Raw genomic sequence first — 25,259 nt, forward strand, 5'->3', positions numbered from 1 at the left:
CCTCGCTGTCATTTCATGTTCGCCATTGCCTTTCCCCCGCCATGCCTTTCCCCTCACTATATGCTTTCCCCTCGCCGTGTCCTTCCGCCCCTTGCCATCTCCCTTTCCCCTCGCCATGTCATTTCACCCCTCACTGCATCATTTCGCACTTGCCATGTCCTTTCCCCTCTCCATGTCCTTTTGCCCCTCGATGTGTCCTTTCCCCTTGCCATGTCATTTTGTGCTCACCATCTCCCCTTCCCTTCACCGTGTCCTTTTGCCCCTCGCCATCTCCCTTTCCCCTCACAATTCCCCTGCGCTCTCCCCTTCTCTCCCCTCTCTCCCGTCCCGCGCCGACAGTATTTCTCCAGTGGACGATAAAGTCACGATTCTCTCTCACATTTGCAGTGTTTCTCCTTTATTGGTCATTGTCTTAACGGTGCAGCAGGGGTATCAGCTCATTCCCTTGAGCCTTCTGCACGACGAGCTCTCTACTTTGCACCTTAATATTGTACCCGCCAGCCAAGGATTGAAAAAGAAAATCCAACCACTTTCCCTGGCACGAAGCTTCATGTCCCGCCCCTCACAACAATCTGTACCTGCTCTGAAACACCCAGGCAGGTTCCTTTGGACTCTCTGAATATGGGGTTCATTATCCCACTCCCAGGGCTCCTCAGCCCGGGTTGTTCTCTCTGCCCTGCAGTAATTAGCTTTGCCCTGCAGTAATTACCTGTGGTTATTGACATCTTTATGCAGCGTAACCATATAACAACTCCCAGTTCCTATCTCAAAGCAGATCTGGTGGCACCTTGCACGTTGTTATTTGATTATTCCGATAGGGAAGCTGAGCTGAGTGACAGGGAAGGCTTTTCTGCACCAGCACCCTGTAGAAAACCGGTGCCCTTTGGAACAGCTTCTCCCAGCATCACTTCCGTTGCAAACAGTCATAGAATCATAGAATAGTTTGTGTTGGAAAGGACCTTAAAGATCATCCAGTCCCACCGCCAGCCACGGGCAGGGACACCTCCCACTGGATCAGGGGCTCCAAGCCCCATCCAACCTGGCCTGGAACCCCTCCAGGGATGGGGCAGCCACCACTGCTCTGGGCAGCCTGGGCCAGGGCCTCCCCACTCTCATCATGAGGAATTTCCTCCTTATGTCCAGTCTAAATCTTCCCCTCTTCAATTTATAAAGGCATGGAGTTACTTGTTCTGTCACTCTATGCCTTTATAAGAAGCTCCTCTCCAGCTTTCCTGGAGCCCCTTTCAGGACAGGAAGCTGTTCTAAGGTCTCCTCGGAGCCTTCTCTTCTCCAGGCTGAACAAGCCCAACTCTCTCAGCCTGTCCTCACAGGGAAGGTTCTCCAGCCCTCCGATCATCCTTGTAGCCTTCTCTGGACCCATTCCAACAGTTCCATCTCCTTCTTATGTTGAGAATTCCAGAAATGGACACAATACTCCAGGTGAGGTCTCACAAGAGAGAAATGGAGGGTCGGAATCCCCTCCCTCACCCTCCACGATGCCAGAGCACGAGGGGAGCTGCTGTGCTCTGCTCGCTGCCTGCAGTTGGATATCAGGACATGAAAAGAGACTTTGGCAAACTCCACACTTTGGGCAACAGCCCCATGGGTGCCACAGGGAGAGGCACGCTGTGAGTGGGATGGTTCGGTCTCCCAGTTCCCATCCCAGTTTCCTAGTCTCAATAACAGGGCTGTGCTGGGGAGATAAGCAAGGACCTAGCCTGGAGGTTGAGTTCCCAGAGCAGCCTCCTCCTCTGTCACCGACCATTGCACAACCCTCTCGCCCTCCCTGCAGAAGGTGTGGGCAGAAACCCCCGCAGACAGGCGCTGCTCGGGGTGCAGCCAAGCTTGGGAAACGAGGTCTGGGACAGCCTGCGGGCTCCCTCCTCCACACCACGCCGGGCAGCAAACACTCCAGCCTCCTGCGCCCTGGCCATGGCTGCACAACCACAACGACCCCTCGCACGCCCTGAGTGCCTTCAGAGATCGGATTCATAGATTAACCACGTTGGAAAAGACCTCTTGGATCATCAAGTCCAACCATTCCTACCTGCCACTAAACCATGTCCCCGAGCACCTCGTCTACCCAGAAAGGGTTCTCAGGCCCTGGTAACTCCAGGGATGGGGAATCCACCCCCTCTCCAGGCAGCTTCTGCCAGGGCGCAATGACCCTTGCTGTGAAAAGATTTTTCCTGATATCCAGTCTGACCCTCTCCTGGCGGAGCTTCAGGCCATTCCCCCTTGTCCTGTCCTCTGTCACTTGGGAGTAGAGCCCAGCTCCCTCCTCTCCACAACCTCCTTTCAGGTAGTTGTAGAGAGCAATGAGGTCTCCCCTCAGCCTCCTCTTCTCCAGGCTAAACAACCCCAGCTCTCTCAGCCGCTCCTCGTCAGACGTTCTCCAGCCCCTCACCAGCTTCGTTGCTCTTCTCTGGACACACTCCAGAGCCTCAACATCCTTCTTGTGGTGAGGGGCCCAGAACTGAACACAGTACTCAGGGTGCGTCTCACCAGTGCCGAGTCCAGAGGGAGAATCCCCTCCCTGGCCCTGCTGGTCACTCCATTTCTGATCCAAGCCAAGATGCCATTGGCCTTCTTGGCCACCTGGGCCACTGCTGGCTCATGTTCAGCTGCTGTCAATCAACACCCCCAGGTCCTTCTCCTCTGTGCAGCTCTCCAGCCACTCTTCCCCTGGTCTGTAGCACAGGATGGGATGGCTGGATCAAGTTGGAGGCAGGAAGGACCGATTTTACACCTCAGAGCTGTTTCAGAGTCAAACTCAGCCCTGATGCAAGCAGGAAATCAAGTGAATCGCACCCACCTGGGGGTATTTTGGTCCCTTCAGATTTACCTCTTCATTATCCAGCGAGTTGCCTGCAGGCTCTTAAACTCTCAGGACCAGTTTGGTTTATTATTTAGAGGCGGGTTTTAGTCCCTCTATGCTCCCAGAGAAAGCCAGAAATTAAACAACTGAACAACATAGTTGAGAAATGAGGAGTTATGAAATGAATAAAGGAAATATCTGTGCTGGTGAGGGAAGGGATGGATGTTCAATGGAAGGCGCCTTCCCAACCAGCTTCTCCTCAGCGTCTGGTCCATTATTGACCGTGTTTGGTGACTGCCAGCCGTGTCCCTGTGGCAGCCGCTGGGAGAGGCGCACAGCCGGCAAATGATCCAGTGGGAGATGTCCTTGCTCGTGGCAGGGGGGTTGGAACTAAATGATTTAGACTAGAGATAAGGAAGAATTTCTTCACCGTGAGAGTGGGGAGGCCCTGGCCCAGGTTGCCCAGGGAAGCTGTGGCTGCCCCATCCCTGGAGGTGTTCAAGGCCAGGTTGGATGGGCCTTGGGCAGTCTGATCCAGTGGGATGTCCCTGCCCGTGGCAGGAGGGTTGGAACTGGATGATCTTTAAGGTCCCTTCCAACCCAAACTATTCTATGATTCTAAGAAATGGCATCAGGAGCTCCGTAGGGAATGCGTGCTGAGGGCGAGCCGGCAGTAGGTGTTCATCCAGCTCCGTGTTAAGGTCACAAAGAATGGGATCTACAGGAGAACAGTGTGGTCTTGACGTGAAAGTGTTTTATTGTGCGGGCAGCAGCTCCTCAAAGGAGATTGTAGCAAGGTGGGTATCAGTTTCTTCTCCCAAGTAACAAGTGGTAGGACAAGAGGAAATGGCCTCAAGTTGCACCAGGGGAGGTTTAGATTGGATATGAGGAAACATTTCTTTACAGAAAGAGTGGTGAAGCCCTGGCAGAGGCTGCCCAGGGCAGTGGGGGAGTCTCCATCCCTGGAGGCGTTCAAAAAACATGTAGACGTGGCACTTTGGGACATGGTTCAGTGGGCACGGTGGGGCTGGGCTGGCTGTTGGACTGGATGAGCTTAGAGGTCTCTTCCAACCTTAATGATTCTATGATTCTATATTAGTCTCCCTTTATTTTTGTAGGCAGACAGAGGTTTCAAACCATCTGGGGTGGGACGGGTTTCTTTAAACAGAGATGGGGAACTGGGGAAGGTACAGGGATTTACACTGGGAATGACTGGAGTGGGACAGAGAGGTTGCAGGGAGATGCAGCAAAGGTGTCTGGAGGATGGAGCAAGGACCAGCTAAGCATGAGTTCTCACTCCAGCAGTGACTCAGCTGGAGGGCACCCAAAGCAGCCATCAGGCAGTAGATAGGCAAAGGGGACACTTTTTCACCCAGAACCAATTAAGCCGCAGGATATGACCTCAAAAAAATATCCTTTTAAAAGCTGTGGACAAACATATGCAGGATTGGTCTGTTCTGACTGGTTAAACATGATGGTCCAGGACCTCCAGCTAAGGACGTATAAAGTCATCGACCACCAGGAGATGGGGCAGGATTATTTCCTTCTCGCCTTCCTTCTTGTATTCTTGCAAATGCCCCAGGCTTTACCCCATCTTTTACCATGAACTGAGATGCAGCTGAGAGGAGGCTCCGAGGAGAACTTATAGTGACCTTCCAGTACCTGAAGGGGCTACAAGAACGCTGGGGAGGGACTTTTTACAAAGGCATGGAGTGATAGGACGAGGGGGGTGGCTTTAAATTGGAGAGGGGAAGATTTAGATTAGACATAAGGAGGAAATTCTTCACACTAAGGGTGAGGAGGCCCTGGCCCAGGTTGCCCAGAGCAGTGGTGGCTGCCCCATCCCTGGAGGTGTTCAAGGTCAGGTTGGATGGGGCTTGGAGCAACCTGATCCAGTGGGAGGTGTCCTTGCCCATGGCAGGGGGCTTGGAATTAGGTGGTCTTTAAGGTGCCCTGCAACTCAAACCATTCTATGATTCTATGATTCTCCCTTCCTGCAACAGAGACAGCAGCTCCTGCTTTCTGCTGAGAGCAGAGCGAAAAGGGGCTGGAGGGTCTCCCCCTTGAGCACCCAGAGATGGCCCCAGATGGAGAGGTCTCTAACTCCCAGGCCCCACTGCAGACTCTGCCGTTCAGTCTCTTGCACATCTTGCACAAACCATCTCTGTCTCCTCCTGCCAAAGCTTTGTGCCACTCTGAGAAAGGATTGCAGAGTTCGATAAACACATCTACCAGGGTGTGAAGCACTGCTGAGCCTCTGCCAGCTGCAGGGAAACGCTGCAGGCTCAGCCCAAGGTTTCTCTCCATCGCCTTCCATTTTCACACCTCTTCAGAGTCAAGAAAGAAAGTGTAAAAAGTAGTTGGATGCAAGGGTTTGGGTTGGCAAGAGGCTCTTCCCTGCTTGGTGTCTGCTCAATCCGAAACCTGCTGGAACTCGGGGCAGCCCTCCCTGTGTCTGTGCCATAGGAGAGCCCCCATTGTGTGGATACAGCACTGCCAAGAACAAGGTGATTTTTTTCTCTCCTAATTTATAATCACAGAGTGATGGAATGGTTTGGGTTGGAAGGGACCTTTCCAGGTCAGTTGGTCCAACCCCCCTGTAGGAATAGAGACATCTTTACCCAGATCTGGTTGCTCAGAGCCCCATCCAACCTGACCTTGATTGTTTCCTGGGATGAGGCCTCCACTACCTCCGTGGGCAACACGTTCCATGTTTCCACACCCTCATTGTAAAAGATTTCTTCCTTCTATCCAGTCTATTTAGACAGCATCTGTTGTCATCTATAAGAAGAGGGGAATGAGGGAAGTCTCTGCTGAGCCCCTCCCCATCCAACAGCTCGTGCTGAGTTACATAAACCAAAGCCTTTGCAGCGCGTACACAACCGCACTGGGCAGGCATGTGAGGGATGACAGCACCAGGAGAACTTCCTTTAATTACTGCTGTTATTGTTGCTACTATTCGCAATTAAGGCATTTGTTATAAGCCTGTCTAGATTTCAAAACAAGCACCGGGTGCTCCCATTGGCAAAGACTATTGGGTTAACTGGTATGACATCCTGCCTGGAGTAAAGATAATAGAGTGCCTGGGTGATTGCTCAATGATGATGGATTGGGAGGGAATTTCTCTTGGACCTCTGAGGCCTGACAAGGCTTGTGCTCTGCTCCTTCGGCAGCTGCCTTGCACAAGGACCAGGGCCCTGATTTTGTAAAGAGCAGGTGTTTCAGATATTTGAGATTTTAAAGCCACACCTCGCGTGGGGTGCAATCTGTCTTTGCTGGTGATGCTTTTTTTCGTTGCCTGGAGCCCCTGCTCTACCTGGTGAAGAAACACAGATCTTTACAGCTCTGCAGAGGTGAATAAGGATGGGTACATTGCTCCCAGTGGGCAAGACAGCAGCGATGGAGATGAATGTTTTCATTTGGCTGTGTAAAGCACATCCAGCTTTAGCACATCTCCTGCTGCTATTATTATTTCTTCCAGACCGCAATTTGCTAAACAGCTTCCAAACCAAGCAGAGGACATGATTCCTGCCCCGTGGAGCCAGGAATGACAGGGATTATCTAACTGTTCAGCGTTAGCAAGGCTCTTTGGTCACCTGCCTGTGCTTTTATACTTGGAAGCATGAAATTGCAGCCCTGGAGCTAAAGTCAGGTACCAAAACAAAGGAGCTGGCAGCAGGATGGAGCCTGTCCAGGCTGCTTCAGGGCTTTCCTGGACACGGGCAGGGAGATGCAGCAAGGCACGGGTGAGCCAAAATGCCTTGGTTCCCTTCCCAACTCACCCGCTGCCTCACCGTGAGAACAGAGCTAAGTCATGGCATCTCCTGCCACCCAAGGGCTGTGGCTCACGCTTGCTGAGCAAATAGCTTCCCCCTCGCCCTCCCTGCCCTGGCTGTTTGTCACTGCCCCTCGGCCAGCGGTCACAGCCCCACACCAGCCAGGGCAATAAAGACACGGGAGCCACAGCTCCTCTAAATGGGCTTTTCAAAAAGAATCCCCTGTCATCAGCAGTTCAGGGGAAGCCTCTATCTGAGCTGCCGTAGGACAAGGCAGGCAGGACCAGCCTCAACTTGCCTGCCAGAGTCCCCACTCCTCTGCTTTAGTGACAACAGCAGCAGAACTGCTTCCTCACCATAGAATCATAGAATGATGGAAGAGACCTTTCAAGGTCATCCAGTGCAGTGACCAGGATCATCTTCCCCTCGAGCAGGTTCCCGAGAGCCCCATCCAACCTGACCTTGAATGGTTTCAGGAATGGGTCTTCTCCCACCACTCTGGGCCAGTCTTTCAGCCCCCTCCTTGTGAAAAATGTCTTCTTTACAGCCTGTTTGAATCTCCCCTCTTTTAGTTTAAAGATGTTACCCTTTTCCTATCAAAACAGGTCCTGTTTGTCCCTATCGTTCTTATCAGCCCCGTTTAAGTCTTGAAAGGCCACAAAAAGGTCTCCCTGTGGCTTTCTCTTCTCTGGACTGATTAATTCCAATGCTTTCAGCCTTTCCACGTGGAAGAGCTGTTCCATCCCTCAGATCATCTCCATGGCCCCCTCTGGACCTGCTCCACTAGCTCCATGTCCTTCTTGTGCTGAAGGCTCCAGAGCCAGACACAGGGCTCCAAGTGGAACCTGAGCAGAGCAGAGTAGAGGGACAGAATCACCATGGTGTGTGAGTACACGGCATCACAAAATGCTTGCAGTTGGGCGCTGAGGCTGCAGGCTTGGTTCCCGTGAAAGCCCCTGTCCCTTCCACCGCCTGCTCTCAACTGTCTCAGTGCAACACTCTTGGACCCCACTGCCCAAGGGATGAGAGAGGAGCTGGGACAAGGATCTCCAGACTAAAACAAGTCCCGTACCACAAAGCCTGGGACATTCCCTGGGATGTGGGGTCTTGCAAAAGACAGCACCAGTTCCAGGAAGTGGGAAGGGAACAGCTAAGGGGACAGGATGAGGGACAAACCTCATCCATCAGGTTTCCCTGCAGATCCTGGTGCAGAAGTGACATCTGAGCAAGCTGAGATGTCACATGTTAGAAGAAAGGCAGAAGAGACGTAGCAAGTGAGGAGGAAAGGACTTTGGGTGAAGCTTTAAGAGAATGAAGTCTAAAACATAGGGAATATTATGGGATTCTCCCTCTGTGACTCTCACAGGATGCTCTGAAAAGCTTCACCCCTGTCCTCTCTGGGCACCTCCACGTGCCCAGCCCACTCCCATGCCAGCACCCACATCCCCCCAGGCCCTTCTGCCCACAGGCAGGAGGATGTAACCATTAGGAGACGCTCAGAAGGAGGATTCACCAGGAAACCAGCCTCTGTTTATTGATGAATCAGGGAACCTGCAGATTCATGACATCCTCCTCACCTATTTATTCACCGTGGCAGAGGACAAATCAGTGATGATTGGGTGCTTTGCTCATGCCAAGGATGCTAGAGGGTTTGGGATGAGAAAACTCATTCCTTTCAAAGATGTTCATACAGACCAGACATCACGATCTGTCTTATTCTCCAGACCAACTCTGCCACCCTCTCTGGCTGACACTGTGCCTCCTCTGCCTCCCTTCGCAGTGGGATGGAGAAGCCACCACTTGCTTCTCACTGAGCTGTCCTGCACAACTGGGTACGTTCTTTCAGTGAGTGAGCTCAGGCTCCTACCCACATGGTCCACCCAAGAGTTCTACGTTAAAAAGAAGCAAATTCACCCCAGACTTCCTCAACGTGGACACCACAGCACAGCCACCCCAGGGGCTGGGAAGCTTCTGCTTCAAGCTCCAACACCTAGAAAGACACCCAGCCTTGTCTTAGTCGCAGGTAACGGAGGCTCCACCACGTTGCAATAGAAGCTGTTCTGGTGGTTAATCGCCCTCTTATTTCAAAATGCATGTGGATTTGTGAAGCTTTTGTAAGCCCTGGCATCTTTAAGAGGTGTTGCCCGGCTCAGGTCTCCTGGATGTGCTCCTGCTTATAGAATTATCAAAATAAACAGCTACGCTTCCCAAAGAGCCCGTCCCCAGGGCAAACCTGAAGTGTGACAGTGAAGGCTGCTGTTCGATCCATCCTCACAGGCAGCACATGGACAGGGACACGGGCATCTTGCTCTGATCCTGTGATGATGAACGTGGTGACTCTCCAGCTCCAACAGGAGGAGCTGATCAAATAATAGGCTTTTATGTTTAAGAAAGCAACATATTTTCTTTTTTTTTCCCAACCCTACATGGAAGAAGAAATATTGATTTTCGGGAAAAGTTTAATTGCTGCCATTTTTTTTGACATCCTGATTGAGAATCAGGAGGAAAATATTTGCAGAGCAGTCACCCTGAAGTGTCCTGTTCAGCCAACTCTTTAGCTAATAACAAAGTGAACTGGCTACAAGTGTGATCTGATAACAGAATTATTTTTGATAATAAAACAGCAGTTGAGGAGAAGTTGAGAACTGGCTTGGATTTAACCCCTGAAAACAAAGCAGCATCAGCATTTTGAGTGAAAACTGGTTTAGTGTTATTGAAGCAGCTCTGCAAGGGAGGCCGTATGGATCAGTCCCTCCCCTGGGAAAAACAGGGTTAGGATAGGGGTGTGTGCGCCTGCGCAGGTACCCTGCCTAGGGGCACGCTGATGATTTCAGCCTGCATTGCTACCCGCTCTTCCAACCTTTCCAGCTCACGCTCCTCTGCCCTCCCTCTCTGCCCCTGCCCATTTGGGTGCACAGATATAAACCCTCCAGTCAATATGTTTCCTTTGGGGGATTGGAAGGTTTGCCTGGAGGGGGCAAATGGCTCTTGTCTCATCCCAATGCTTTCTCTAGACACGGAGCAAGGGTATTTCCTGGCGGCTGCTCCTGGTGAGCTCACACCGTGGGCACTCCTTCGGAGCTAGAGCAGCAGGGCTGGTTGCTGCTCCAGCTTTGCTAGAAACCTTGGAGCTCCCAACGCTTCACCTCACAACAGCGCTGGTCCGTCGAAGGGAACACAGGTAAGCAAGGTTGGGATGAGAGGTGAGCGCAAGCCATCAGCTGCTGGGCACTTTTGTTGAGGCTTCGATTTTTCTATTCCCTTTTTCTTCTTCTGTCTCATGTCTCCTCCGTCCTTTCACCATCTCACAACTGAGCTCTGATCAGCGAGGAGATGGGCTTTACCATCTTGGGTATCGTTCTTTTTTTACCCTACACAACCAGTTGCAGTGCTGTAAAAGCGTAATGCAGAGCACCAGGGATCGGGAGAGAGTCACTGCGGGGTGAGTGAGCACATGGAAACCCAAGATCGTGAAGCCACATCTCAAACCAATCTGTCTGCCTATTTTATCTTCCTTCTGTAGCTTTGGTCTCACCTATTCTGGGGAACCAGCCAGCTGGGATTAAAGGGAAGGCATCGTTAACTTGCAATTGTAATTGGAGATTTATCCACAAGTCAGTTTATCTGGTTGGAGCAGGAGGTTACAGAAGAGCTTGTTTTTATCGGTGTTACGTTCCTGTGTTTTCTCCCTTTGAACTTCTTCTTGGAAAGAGAAGAAGAGGAAGCTGTGGTAGCTTCACACCCTGCACACCTACAGTAACTGCTGAACTCGATGGTGCTGCTCAACTGACACCGGTTTAAACAGGGACTTGACTGTTTCTCCATAAGAAGATGATCAACTGATGAGTGGGTTTGGGATGAACTTCCTCTCCCTGCTTTAGACTCAAAGTTTAAGGCTTCTCGAAGTAAAGAAAGCTCTGTTTCCAGCCCTTGCTACCAGTACCCCAGGAGCTCAGGAATACTGCTAAAGTGCTGGTTGTCACCCGAGTACCTGCTCATTCTGCAGAGCTAGAGAAGCAAAGCCAGATGGTTTGGTTCAACCACACATCCATGGACTTAACTGCTCTGCTCCAGGGATTTTCTGTGCCTCTTGTGTGCTAAATACAGCCGCTAGGGTGTGGACGTTGCTTCCACACACCTTTAAGGTTGGCATCCATCTATCAGCTTCTAAAATAGCTCCAAAGTCTAAAGGATCTGAAACAAAATACGCGAAATAGGAAACTTGAGCAGAACATTTTCCTTTTCAAATCAATAAAGGAGGGATGAGAAATTATTCTCGCATTGAGGACAGGGAAATCTTTAGCATGGGGCAGAAAAACAGGCAAAAGGTTAGATTTTTTTCAGGATCCCCCTTGTAGCTGCAGCTTTTGCCACTGCCGGAGGCCACGCTGGGGGACCTGGCACTGCAGAGCCCTCTGGAGGTGTGGAGTTCTGATGCCTTCCACTGGAAACCAGGAAGAGGCTTGCATGGGAGCAAATTCCAAGTGAAATCATTGCCACTGAAGAGATATCTCCCAGTACCTTTGCTCTGCAAAGACTCAGCTCCTATCCAGGGTTTGCACTGGTGCTCCAGGGCTGAGCTTGCATAAAGCTTCAGGAAGTCGCTGAGGAACGACTCAGGAGAAGAGAGCCAATAAGCAATAAACCCTATAGAGCTGTCCACTCCCAAAAGGCAACTCACAAAGTACAGGGAAGTTCCCTCGGCAGAAAGATCTGAGTCATAAAGAAAGTGAAGAGAAGGGAGAAGGCAAGGTGACAACAACCAGGCTGAAATAGGGACATACCATGTGGCAGCAAGAACCCCTGTTGAGAGACTTTAGAGCCATGGATGAGGCAGTGGTGACCATTCCCAGAGTTGAAGAACGTTTCCTAGGGAGATTTGTCACTCCTGAATCGTGGGGAGAGAGTCGGAAATATTATGCAATGCACACTGGGAAGAGGATGAGTCTTTTATAGGAGGGTAAGGATGTGGACCTTGAGCAAGCTGTGCAACACGAGCACGCATGTGTGCAAGGGGCAGGTAGGTGGATGTGTTTCTCCCCATTGCCTCCTGCCCTGGGTGCGAAACTAACCCACTTCTCTCCCTTTTGCAAAGGTGGCCCAACAATGCCGAGCATATTTTCCTATGAGAGCGCTGAAATCGACTGGTGCGAAGGCAACTTTGAGCACTCGGCCATCATTGCAGAGTACTACAACACTGTGAGTGTGGGTGCATCCGAAGGGCAGGCTGGAGTGCAAAGGCACCCAGGAGCTGCTTTGAGGAGACGAGACGGGACAACCTTGTTTTCTGTCCTCACTGCTTTGAAATTCCTGGTGTTGGAGGGTGCTGGTATGGGGAACACTTTCTGAGCTTCAGGTAAATCATGGGAATTTCATTGCTTACAAGAGCCAGTGGCTCATAAAACGAGATGGCGTCAGGGGCTCTTCTGGCACGTGTGGGGCTGAGTTCCCGGTGAGACAGCTCTGGCGCTGCTCCTTAGCCCAGATTTGTGAGATCCTGTTATACCAGTCTTGCAGCTCTCCTGCCAACTCGGGTAAGTCCCACACAGGGCTCATATATTCCAGCTAAAGGTACAGGAGCGGCAAAACGAGAGACAGCGTTGCGTGAACCGTGTCGGGCAGGTTGGGAATCCGGAACTCAAGACAGGGAAAGCTGATGCATGAGACCGTTTCACCTCCTATGATCCTTAATAATTCAGACTCCATTCAGCGCCAAACCCTTGAAAGCAGCCTCTTGGCTTAAGCGTGGCTGGAAGCACCCACATTTGTCTGCAGAGGACTTGTTCTTCTCCCTCAGTGCAGCTGCAGGCTGGCAAGGGTGTGAGCCATATGGATTTACAACCTTCCAAATGTCTTGTTTACAACTTTTAGCAATTACTGTCTAACATCAGAAGTTCTCGTTCTCATGGAAATGGCTCATCCTCTTTTTTCAAAGCATTTCCTCCTTTTAATAAATTGCCTCTAATAACAATAATTCCCTCACCTGAGTCCCACAGCGCCCAAGCTCTAATTGCTCAGCCAGGGTCTGAGAGGATGGATGGTTGGGATGTATAAAGTCACTTCTCTTTGAGACAATCAACAAATAAATATCTGCCAGTCCAGGCCAAATCCTGCTTCCCTCTGGCATCCAGCTGGATGTTGCGCTATTGTTGTTTACTGGTGCTGCATCTGGGCCAGATGAGCTCAGAGCTGCAGAGGAAGGCATAGAATCATAGAATCATAGCATCAGAGAATCGCTTGGTTGGAAAAACCCTTTGAGATCATTGAACTATAACCAGCAAGGAGATAGAGAAACCACTTATGCTCACATCAGCATTTCAAATATAGCTGGAGATGCCAAAAGCCTCTGCGCATCATAGAATCATAGAATAGTTTGGGTTGGAAGGGACCTTAAAGATCATCCTGTTCCAACCCCCCTGCCATGGGCAGGGACATCCCACTGGATCAGGATGCCCAAGGCCCATCCAACCTGGCTGTGAAACACCGGAGAGGTGTTTCCAGCAACACTGGAGAGAGGCTGATTTCCACAAAGAGCGGGAAGTCTGAAAGTTATGTTTTTAATCAGGATTCATCCTGGGAGATGGATTTGCCTCACCTCCCAGTTTAGTACATAGGTGGCGTTCTTCAAATGTGTTTTTGGAGCTGAGACCTCGTTTTCACGAGAGTCCCCATTTACATCCAGACTGTCAAAGTGGCTCAGTCTCTCTAACAAACCAAGAAGCATCTCAGGAACTGTCCAAAAGCATTTTTGTGTCTAACGTCTCTGTAGCTGATGTGGCCAGATGCATGACTACCTTTCTTAGGACCTATAGCCCTCTAATTCCCATAAAATGTTAACTCCTAGTTGCCCTTTCTGACACAGGCTTCTAAACTGTGTGGCTATTGCTGGAAATCTTGCCCAGGTGCCTCGTTCTGGACTGGCGCTCCTTCCAGCCACCATCTCCTGTGTTGCCATACTGCACCACCTTTGAGGCACCAGGCTTGTCGGGATGAATTTGCACTGGGTAGATCTCAAACGCAGTCTCCCTCCAGGAGAGGAAAACTTCTCCACTGCATGTTTCCACACAGATGGAAGTGAGTGCGATACCAAGGAACACAGAGAGATGTGTAGTAGTTGTAGCAATGTGGGTGGCGGTCTCTTCTCCCAAGCAACGACTGATAGGATGAGAGGAAATGGCCTCAAGTAGCACCAGGGGATGTTTAGATTAGATATGAGGAACAATTTCTTTCCTGACAGAGTGGTGAAGCCCTGGTAGAGGCTGCCCAGGGCAGTGGGGGAGTCTCCATCCCTGGAGGGGTTCAAGAACACTGTAGCCATGGCACTTTGGGATCTTGTTTAGTGGGTGCAGGGGTGTTGGGCTGACAGTTGGACCTGATCTCTAATCTTAGGTGCTCAGAGATCTGGTGTAGGACAGAGGTGGTTGGACTTGATGATCTCAAAGGTCATTTCTAATGATTTTATGATTCTATAATCTCTTCCAACCTTAATGGTTCTGTGATTCTATGTGGGCAGAACAAATCCTGCAGGATTTTTCCCAGTGATGAACCTACCCCTTGTTCCTCTCTGTATGTGAACACAGAGAACTTCTTTATCAGCAGAGAAAGAGCTTTTTTTTTTTTGGCCCGTGCACTGATCTCCTTTTTGCCAGGCTCACTTTCACAAGCCCATGGAGCTCAGCAGAGTTTTTGTGCAGGTGGAGGGAACTGGTGGAGAGAATTTCTGCCTTTTTTGTCTTAAAATGCTATTCCCTTCTGAAGAAAGCAGCAGAGATCTAAATCTGCCTTGACAGCCATCCATCAGGGCTGGCATGTGATCTCCCAATCCCAGGAGACAAAAAAGCAAACCCTCCTAAAAACTGCTGTTGTCTGAGCATCTGACAACAGCTCCAAGGGCTGCACCGTGCTCAGGACCACACCTTGTAGGCAAAAGCAGGCAAGAGCATCCCTTACATGGGAATCCCTCCTTCCTCGCTTTGCACGCATTGACTGGCATCGCTCTCCCTCTCCTCTCCTCTCCTCTCCTCTCCTCTCCTCTCCTCTCCTCTCCTCTCCTCTCCTCTCCTCTCCTCTCCTCTCCTCTCCTCTCCTCTCCTCTCCTCTCCTCTCCTCTCCTCTCCTCTCCTCTCCTCTCCTCTCCTCTCCTCTCCTCTCCTCTCCTCTCCTCTCCTCTCCCCGTGCTGTCCTGAGATAATTATATCAATATTGACTTTAGTGTCAGTTTGCCAGTTTTAGACTAGCTGGGAACCCAGCCAGCTCCAACCCAAGGCTCCTGCACCGCTAAACCAGCAGGGCTTCCTAATGGAGCATCCTCCACAACGTCTTCATCCCAACAGCGCCCAGGGCTCAAGCAGGGTGGTTTTGTGCCAGCACCAGCAATATGCGGCTGAGAATTGCTCTGTGCCAGCCTCGCTCTCTCTGAGGTCTGCTTGGGTTGGATGCATTTGATTAGAAACAAGCACCAAGGGTATGAGCAAAGAATGTAAACAGTATCTTTAAGTACCTAATAACGCATGGTGGCTGGTGATTGGATGCAGTTCAGCTACAAAGCGCTAACAATTTATAGTGACTCAGTGACCCAGAAATTTATTGTCTGCTGGCTGCTCATAGGAGAACAGTATTGTGCTATAGGAGGGTCATCAGTCAGGGACTTGTCTTTCTACCGTAATTTCTTTCCTGAAATGATTGATCCAGGACGTGGGTAATGTCACCCAAATCCCCAGCAGCCTCTCTGGCAAAGCAGCAGGAGCTGACACTGCCGTATATCCAGAGCTCCTGGATGCTTCATCGATTGGGGGAGATAAGCTCAGCTGCAGGTGCAAATTACCTAAATACACCCACGGAAGCACTCACTTTTAGGGTGTGTTAGTGCCGTGGCGTGTGCCCCAGCCCTCTGCGTGGGCTCGGTAACCCCACAGCATCGCGGGTTAAGAAAGATCCCTTTCTTTGCCCAGAAAGTCCCATGCAGGAGGACGGCAGATCCTTACCCAGCACTCTGCAATTACAAGACAAACAGTTGTTTCCTGCCCCAAAGCACTGTTGTGACAGTGGGATGTCAGGACACGTCTTCTGCTGCACAGGGCATGCTATCAGCAACTTGCTATACGGGTCTGGAGAGCCTCTGAGAGATTCACTCCTGTCTTTGGCCCTGTGGGCCCTTGTGTCAGCTAAACCTGGTTTGCTGGCCTGTAAGTGAATGAACGCACACCCGTGACTCTTGCAGAAATCTCACTGCAGAAAATGCCTGTCTTGAGTAAGGACCAGCACATGCCTTGGCGGCTCTCACACTGCTGCTGCGCTCACACATGCAGAGCCCTGCAAACCAGCGTCTGCTGTCCCAGTCCATACTGGAGGTTTCTTCTCACCCTGTAATGGGTGGAGATGCAGACAGGTTCTCTGCAGGTCTCTCTCACCATCTTAGGCTGCAAAGTGACAAGTTGCACAAGCCCTGGGGCCTTTGCCATGATCCTGCTAATGCACCAGGATTAGAGCCATGTCACTGATCCCAGTCTTGCTTTTCTCCTACTGAAAGAAGTAAATGCCGGTACAGGTGGGTTTGGCTTAGGCACCCTGAGCAATATTTCACACTTGTTAGGAAGTGGGACATCCCTGTGAATAAACACGGTGCAAAACCACAGGGCTGAGTCACTGGCACAGGTCAATACACACCTCAGATCCATCACCACTCTCCCCAGCATCGCCTTGGCATTCCAGGCAGAGGGAGCTGGTGCCTCCTGGCAGCTCTGACCCAGCTAGGTACAAATAGAAGCCGTACTGGGGGGACTCGGCATGAGCAGAGACACTGGAAAAGCTTCCTAATTAGAGTCCTGGGAGCATCACCCTCCTAACCACATTTGAGCTGGAGCTTGCCACATCCTAGACGGAAGATTTAAGACAGCACTTGCAGATCAGGGCTTGCATCTGATGACTGATGAAGAGGCTGTGTTCCCCACAGATGCAGCTTTGGACCAGCTCTCTCCTAAGCTCTGAGTTTGGCTGCTCTGCCAGGAATCACTCCAATGTTTTGACCCTATTGGCAAGGTTTCCCTGATTATCCCTCCCCTCTGATATCTGATCTTGCACATCTCATACTGAGTTAATGAAGCGATAACATTGCTATCATGTAATTAACGGCATTGTTGTAATGCCCACTGCAGCAAGGATTCAGACCTTTCTATACGCAATCTCCAACTCCTGTATTTCCTCACTTGGACGTGCACGCTGGCACTTGCATGTTGCTGCCTTTTCTGCAAGTATTTCCTCTGTTCTTGCTGTCCCTGTTTATCTTCCAAAAGCCTCTTTAACCATTACACAGGAAAAGAAATGCTTGCAAAATCGTTGTTACTTTAACACAGGGTTTGGTTTCTCGATCATTTTGGAACAGTTTGAGCTCAAGTGTGCAACTGGGACCAGCATTTCTCTTTTCAAAGCTGGGACAGCAACGGGCCTGGATTTGTGTGTAAACATCTATAGAAAATCACTATATTTGGCCTGCAAATTCCTGTTAACAGGAGCACCAACTTGTTTCATGAAAGCCTTAGTGAAATGAACTATTAATCTCCAGGTATTAAAGGGAATAGAAGCCACACATTAAGCGTGAATTATGTTTCCGGCTGTAGTATGAGAAGGTGTGTTTCATATATATGACAACATTCCTGGGATTTGTAGCCCTTAAAAGCAGATCCCATTGGACATCACAAGGCAGGAGTCAATTTTGCAGTTTACCTGATGTGTGGAAGGGCTGCCGAGGGCTGAGACACCAGCAGTGGAGGCCAGGTTCCAGGCTTGGGGTCAGCATCCAGCTGGAAGGTGAAAGGAAAAGGATTGTCAAGGTGAGATAAAAGCCACACTGGTTGCTTGCCAAACAGTAGTTTAGCAGATGGTTCTGCCCTGCTCCTCCAAAGCCCCAGGGAGCTGTCTAGCAGGTAAAACATGGCACCACCGTCCCAGCCTTTCATGAGCAAGAAAGGTTTTCCCTGAGGAGGCAGTACTTCCCTGTGATATCTCTTTCCTGAGTTTGTAAAATCAGGTGAGAAAGCCAGGGTAAGAACCCTTAGAGGGTAAGGATTATTTCAATTTTCATTCCCTAGAAGCTGCAGGGTGGATCGGGTCTGACCCAGCAGTCAGGTCCAGGCTTTGGCCACTCGCTGCTCCTCCCCAACTCCCACATTTGCTCATCAGCACCCACAGTTCCCCAAAGCACGGGCTCCTCCAGCCAGCCCTGGCAGCAGCCCCAGGCTGAGCCCCAGCACCATCCCCTCCTCCCCAGACAAATCCAAGTCTGTCAATGCAGCAGTTCTACAGAGCTGGAAACCAGGGCGGAATAATTTTGCTGCATTAGTTTGTCAGGTATGTTTAAAGGAGGTTTATGACTTTGTGTAATTATTAGTGTCCAGAATACCTCCCTAAGTGGCCAAGTGGCTTTGCACATGACACTACAGGATGTCACCTCAGTCCTGTTCCCACTTACTAATGTCCTGCTTGTCCTCCTGCTCTCCACCTAATCCTCCCACGGTTAACAATAGCTTTCCTGGCTGTGTCCTGGCTCCTCACACCCACACAGCCCCTCACAAGGTGCTGGGGGCTGGCCGAAAGGGGCAGAAGTCATCCCAGGAGTTTTTGGCATGTCTGGGCTGACAGAAGAGGGAGATGATCGAGAGCAGCCTTGTGGAGAAGGACTTCGGGTGCTGACTGATGAGAAGCTCGACATGAGCTGGCAACATGTGCTCGCAGTCCAGAAGGCCAACCGTGTTCCAGGCTGCATCCAAAGAAACGTGGCCAGCAGGGCGAGGGAGGGGATTCTGCCCCTCTGCTCTGCTCTTGTGAGATCTCATCTGGAGCCCTGTGACCAGTTCTGGAATCCCCAATATAAGAAGGAGATGAAACTGTTGGCACGGGTCCAGAGGAGGGCATGGAGATGATCTGAGGACTGGAGCAGCTCTGCTATGGGGACAGACTGAGAGAGGTGTGGTTGTTCAGCCCGGAGAAGAGAAGGCTCCAGGGAGCAGTTTCTAGTACCTGAAGGGGCTCTATGAAAGCTGGGAAGGGGCTTTTTACAACGGTCTGTAGTGATGGGATGAGGGGGAATGGCTTTAAATTGGAAGGGGAAGATTTAGACTGGACATTAGGGAGAAATTCTTCCACAGTGAGGGTGGAGAGGCACTGGCCCAGGTTGGCCAGGGAAGTTGTGGCTGTCCCATCCCTGGAGGTGTTCAAGGCCAGGGTGGATGTGGCTTTGAGCAACCCCATTCAGTGGGAGGTGTCCCTGCCCACAGCAGGGGATTGAACTGGATGGGCTCTGAGGTCCCTTCCAACCCAAACCATTCTATGATCCTATGGCTGCAAACAGAAGAGCTTTGGCCGTTTGTTTGAAGACCCTGCACACCTGAAGGTACACCATCACCCAAAAGGGGCACACCAGCTTCCCCTGGGCTTGCTGGGTCCAGAGGTGCCTGCAGGGAGAGCACAGATGTCTGTCACATTGCTATCACGGCAATAACTGTCCTTCCAGTTCCAGCCACACTTCTTGACAAACACCTCTGCACTCTCCCTATGCCAAGAGCAACACCTGCCTCCACACAACTAGAGATCACTATCCTCTTCACACATGGAGATATGGAGGCACATGGTGGGATGGGGCTTGCCCAAGATCATGCAACGAGCTCAATGCGCCTCTTGTTTTTCAGATCAGCAATGTAAGCTTCTTCATCCTTTCTCCAGTCTTGTTCTACCTGAACCAGCAGTACCGTCAGCAGCGTGCCTTGCCCTTGTATGTTGTCTCTGTCCTGTTCTTGTGCATAGGTAGGTGCCAAGGTTGTAATAAGAGCTGATAGGTTGCCAGGCTGTTCATTCACAATATCTTTGGCTTCAGAGGCTGGTTCTTAGTGGCCATGGCACAGGAGTGAGCTGGGGTGGGAAACCAAATCTCCACATGTGTTTGAAGCCCTGCAGATCATGGTTCCTGCTGGCTGTGGATGCGCAGGTTCTGGCCCAGTAAATCCCTGTGGTACTGTGTGAACTCACTCAGGCCTCCTTTAATGCTAAGGTCCATGTCCTGCTCTTCAAGAGCAATGTGTCTTTACGAGTGGCCCTCAAGGACTTTCCAGGCCAGATGGGTTTGTGTGAGGATGGAGCTTTGCTGACACAAGTGGTCCTTCTTCCTCGCAGGTATCTTCTCCACATACTTTCACATGACACTGAGCTATGTGGGACAACTCTTGGATGAGCTCTCCATCCTCTGGGCGCTGGCTGCGGCATATTCCTTTTGGTACCCAAAGGTTTACTTCCCCAAGTTCATCAAGAGCAGGTATGACTCAAAGGGACACAGCGTTGCAGGCTCCAAGGGGAGGAATGGGACATTGACACTGACATTGATGTGTGTGACCCCCAGATCAGCTCCCCTGCCAGGGGCCAGCGCTGAGGTCACTGCAGTTTCATTGGGAACCAAACCCTCCATCACTCAGTGGTGGATGCACTGATAGATGAAGAGTAAGAAACGTTCCCACAGTGAAGGGCTGTGCTGAGCTCCTGTTGACTGGAGCTGCTTGTCTTTGTGGAGCTGCAGAGGAAAATTTGCATGGAGAATTAAAAAATTATTAGGAAATTAAATCATAGAATCATTAGGTTGGAAAAGACCTTTGAGATCATCAGTTCCAACCGTACCTGTCCACTACTAAATCATATCACTAAGCACTTCATCTACTCATCTTTTAAATGCCTCCAGGGATGGGGACCCAACCACCTCCCCGTACAGCTTCTGCCAGCACTTGAGAACCCTTTCTGTGAAGAAATTTTTCCTAATGTCCAATCTAAACTTCCCCTGACGCAGCTTGAGACCATTCCCTCTCATCCTATCACCTATCACCTATCAATTGGGAGAAATGTTCCTGAGCACTGCGATTCACCATCAAATTGCGATAACATCCCCTGCCATTCACTGAGAGCTTTCTCTGAAGGCTGATGGGGTTCCTGTAGGACAAGCTGGTCCAAGTCAACACCCCTCATTTTCACAGCTGTTTGCAGGAGGCCTGGCTGGACAGAAAGGCTGGCATGCCTGGGTGAGCATGGATCAGCAGAAACAGGAACCCAACAGGGCTTTGCTTGAAGGATAGAGAGGAGGTAGAATTAGATGATCTTTAAGGTGCCTTTGAATTCAAACCATTCTATGTTTCTATGATTCTACAGTCCCAGCATGGCCAGCTCACTGGAGCTCTCTGAGCTCGCTGGGTTAGAAGCCTTGCAAAGGCCTCCTCCAAGTCTGCTGTTCCCATGCCAAAGAGGAGGTCACCAGGAGTTCACTGTGGAGACATGGCTGGGGGAAAGGGGAAGGAACTTGGGAAGAGATTTGCATGTGAAAGGCCCTTCTGAGCCCTACTGTTGTTCAGTCAGCCCCAATCTGCATGTTTGGTCGGCTCAAGCCACTGGGAGTCCTGCTTTGCAGCCCTTCCCTGCACAAAGCTCCTGATGCCTTTGTCTCTCGATGTTCTGGCATCACCGTGGAAATGCACAAGCCACCTTCTGGGAAGCATTCCCCACTCTGTCACCGACTAAATGGGTGGCTTTTGGCAAGGCATAGATGTAGACAGATACCACAGTCTTCCTGCCAGGACTGCTGCAGAGGCCGGGGTCAGCTACATGCAAACAGGTTAGAAGTCCTGGAGAAGGATTTCCTCTTCCAAGCAATGAGCAAGACCTCTCCCATTCTTATCCTTCTATATTGTGAACCCTGGGGACACTGACACTGACTCCTAACTCCCTTTAGGAAGCATTTCTTCTGGCTGAGCGGTGTCACCACCTTGATTACCACCTTGATGTCCTTCATCAAACCAGCCTTGAATGCCTACGTGCTCAACTGCATCGCCTTCCACCTGCTGTACCTGACGTGGCGTGAGCTAAAAAAGTAAGGAGGGAGCTGAGAGGGGTTGTCTGCAGGGCCATTGTATGTTCCTGGCAGGCTCACACATGGCAGCGGCTCTGTGCACAACAGCAAATTGAGCCCCACATGCTGGATGATCAGCTCTGCAAAGGTGGGACCCAAGTGCCACACAGAATGGGGAGAACCCATGGGACAAGTGTATTTTCTACTCCCTGGCTGCCATATCTGCAGTTCTTTCCCCTTTGTGTGGGATTTGGGAACTAATGTGGGGTTGGGAAAACCTACCAGGATCTGGAGAGAAAGACAGGAGTGCCTTGGCATCTCCTGGCATCACCCTCACCGACAGAAAATTAGAACCCCCCTTTCCAGAGTTACAATTCTCCGGTTCTTATGGTCTGACAAACACTCTCCAGAAGAAATTTGCTGGATTTTACCCTGTTGAGTTAGGAACCAGCCCTCTTTAAAACTCACTTTTCTTCCAGTGTGATACCCTGCTTCCTCTCCCTCACTGTCTCTTCCAGGTGCAATGACAAGCGGGTTCACCGGACAGCTGCAGCCATGGTGGTGTGGTGGGTCCTGGCCATCAGCAGCTGGATAAGTGACAGATGGCTCTGTGGGTTCTGGCAGGCGATTAACTTCCCCTACTTCCACAGCTTCTGGTAAGGGCTCCAGCACAGAGGCAGGAATCCCAGCTCAAACATTCATAGAATGGTTTGGCTTGGAAGAGACCTTAAAGCCCATCCAGTTCCATCCCCTGCCATGGGTAGGGACACCTCCCACTGGATCAAGTTGCTCAAAGCTGCATCCACCCTGGCCTTGAACACCTCCAGGGGTGGAGCAGTCACCAATGTTCTGGCCAACCTGGGCCAGGGCCTCCTCATGCTCATCATGAGAGGCTGACGGGCTACAGATAAGGAGAGATGGCAGCAGCCATGTGATGCTTGATCACCGAGCAGCCACATCTCTGCTCACCCCTAAATCCTTTCCCTCTGCTGTTATTGATGCTGCTCCTTACCTGGCCACAGCCCAAGGATTAGGTCCTAACCACTGTTTAACATTCCTTACCTCCTCTGCACCAACCAAGTGGTGTTTTGCAAGTGAATTTGTTCTAGAAGTCCCTCCAGGTAAGCAGCTTGCTTTCAAAGCACCGCATCTGCTCCCAGGAAGCTGTGTGAAGTGCAATATTCTTGGAATTATTTTAATAGCCAAATGGAAAGGCAGCGATTCCCTTGGGCAAGACATTCCAGTGCCTGCCCAGCTGTGGCTCCAAGCGCTGCACACTCATCCTCACAAATCACTGGGATGACTAGGACAGGCAAGGTGGAATGGGTAGGTTGGTTTGGGGCTGAAGTCCCCTATCTCACCCCATGCATGAGGAATTGTCCCAAATCCAGCTCACAAAGCTCTTCTAGGAATTCCCCATAGGTATAAACCCTGCAGGACCCACACTCCCTGCAGCCTTTGTGCATCGCAGGATTGGGACCTTTGCCTGCCCTTGCCATACCCCTTGGCTCCATCCTATGGTGGCAATGCTGACCACACACCACTCCAAGGTGCAGGAGGAGCAGATGGAATTATCACTGTCCAATACATGGGGGTTTTTTTGTTTTCTTGCCAGGCATGTACTGATAGCTATGTCCCTCCTGTACTGCTGCCCACTGGTCATCTACTTCGACGTCAACTACGAGCTGCCATCATTCAAGCCAAAGATAAGATATTGGCCCAGCGACTCTTGGTTTGTCGTGGTGCCTTACGTTGCCCTGGAGAAACCCTACAAGCAATGCTAGAGCCGGTTGCCTTCAGGCACCCCTCCAGCATCGGGCGTGTAATGCACACATGTGCGTCTGCATGGGGAACACTTCGGCTGTGCCCCTGTTCCTCAGGCAAGGGTAATGTGGCTCGCAGATGGGGCAGGGAGCAGCAGAGGCCTCGTGATGCTGGCAATGAAGCAGAGTGGGAGACCACAGGTGCTTTGGAAGACCCTGCCCAGACTGGCATCCAGGGAACTCCTCCAGCAGATCCCCACTGAGAAGGGAAGGGAGACGGTGCTTCTTCTGTGTCTTCTGCTTTAGTCAAGAAGCAGCACCACTTGCTGACAAAGGCATGGTGGTGAACACAGAAGCCAAACTGGTGACAGCTGGGTTTATCAGGGCTGCTCTAAATATTGTTATGATTAATTTTATTTATTGATGTATGTGGTCTTGCTCAGGAGAGCTTTGCATTAAAGCTATGGACGCTGACTTGCACTGAGACCCTTTCTTTCGCCTGACTGCACCACATCCCCCATTATCTGTCAGACCCTCCCATAGACAAAGTGGCCACATATCTCTCTGGCCCAAGGAAAGCTGTTTATAAAGAGAAATCCTTCCAGGTGACAGCCCCAAAGAGCCTCTGCTCCTGGTCCTGGGATGATATACCCCAGGCTCCACCGCTTCAGCCCACAGTGGCCCTCATTCCTCCCCAGCTCCAACAGTCTCCAACACCCATGGCATAACTTGGAGACTCCTTTGCTTGCTGAAAAGTCTGGCTGGTGGCAGAGTGAGGTAAAAAGACGATACATTAGATAAACATGTTAGTACCTTTGCAAGAACAAAGAGAAGATAGAGAGCCTCAGAGAAAGACCACAGCAATGCCATGGGTACAAAGCACTGCTTTCCAGGTTCTCCCCACAGCGTAACAGTGAAGAAGTTGTTCTCGTGGCCACGGGACATGCTCCTGTTCTCCATTATCATGATAAGTTGAAGCATGTCGTGGGTCTGAGTCCTCACACAGCCAGCAGAGACTGCAGAGCTCCAGGAGGCCAGCAGAATGGCTGAGGCTGGCTCCCTGCAATGCAGACAGAACGAGGTAATGTCACTCCAGGGACCATGGGCTTTCTAGGCTCCTGTGAGTAAAGCAAAAGCAGGAGTACCCTGGGCTTAACCTCTGAGGCAGAAGGTGCTGCACATCCTGCCACTCAACACCTGTGCTGTGGCCCTTGCATGGCCACTGGTGCCCCATGGGTCCCATGCAATGGTTCCCAGAACCACTAGATGGCAAATTTGGCTCATGAACCCCAAGCAACATTTCATCTTCAGGAAAGGGATGCCTTGAGCAAGAACTGAACCCTAGGCCTCTTCCTCCTGCCCTCTCCATCCCCCAGCACTGGGGTCAGACACCTCTCCACCAGCATGACCACCAACAAGACACCTACACAAGATGCAGGACAAGGTGGATTTGGAGCTCTAGCCTTTGGATACCCTTGTTTCTCCATGCTGGTGCCCACCTCCTCCTCTGCCTCTTTGTCTCTCTGCATGCCATCACTCTAGCCTCTCCCCCATCACCCTGTCTCCCTTTTGCTGACCCTCCTCGCTTTGCTTCCTCTTGCCCTCCCCCGCCTCACCCCTTCCCCAGCCCATCACATTCTTCTACAGCCTATTAATAACTTCTGGGCAATTGCACCGGGTCCCCGCTGGGCTCAGCCCCTCCGTCGGCGCTGTCGTGCGCAGCCACTGAACGCTCCAGCAGCAAGTTCAAAAGTGCAGCGGGGCTTTCACAGCCCCTCTCCCCGTCAGGGGGTGGAGGAGGCTGCTCGCAAAGAAAGGCCGCGTTGCCAGGGAGCCTGGCACAGGAAAAGGGGGTCACCTCCACCTCTGACGGGACCGCTGGAGATGGACAGGTGCCAGCAGCTCTGCAGGCTGGAGATGCTGAGAGAGTCACGAAGGGATGGAGGTTGGGAGTGGGAGAGGAGGGTTAATTGGCCACCTCCAGTCGCTGAGCTGGGGTGATGCTTTGGGGGAGAAACCCAGCGGCA

At 51.2% G+C, this 25,259-nt stretch overlaps 1 protein-coding gene across 1 annotated transcript; it reads left to right on the plus strand.

Moving 5' to 3' along the window:
* The first annotated feature begins 9,459 nt into the window (after positions 1–9,459).
* Positions 9,460–23,697, plus strand: ACER1 (alkaline ceramidase 1). Its single transcript, XM_009567880.2, has 7 exons — positions 9,460–9,775; positions 11,690–11,793; positions 19,278–19,392; positions 19,759–19,897; positions 21,353–21,490; positions 21,988–22,125; positions 23,085–23,697. Exons 2-7 carry the CDS (start codon positions 11,701–11,703, stop codon positions 23,251–23,253), a joined length of 792 nt encoding a protein of 263 aa, XP_009566175.1. The 5' UTR covers positions 9,460–9,775; positions 11,690–11,700; the 3' UTR covers positions 23,254–23,697.
* The last annotated feature ends 1,562 nt before the right edge of the window (positions 23,698–25,259 follow it).

The sequence above is a fragment of the Cuculus canorus genome, chromosome 27, assembly GCF_017976375.1.
Source record: "Cuculus canorus isolate bCucCan1 chromosome 27, bCucCan1.pri, whole genome shotgun sequence".
NCBI lineage: Eukaryota > Metazoa > Chordata > Aves > Cuculiformes > Cuculidae > Cuculus > Cuculus canorus.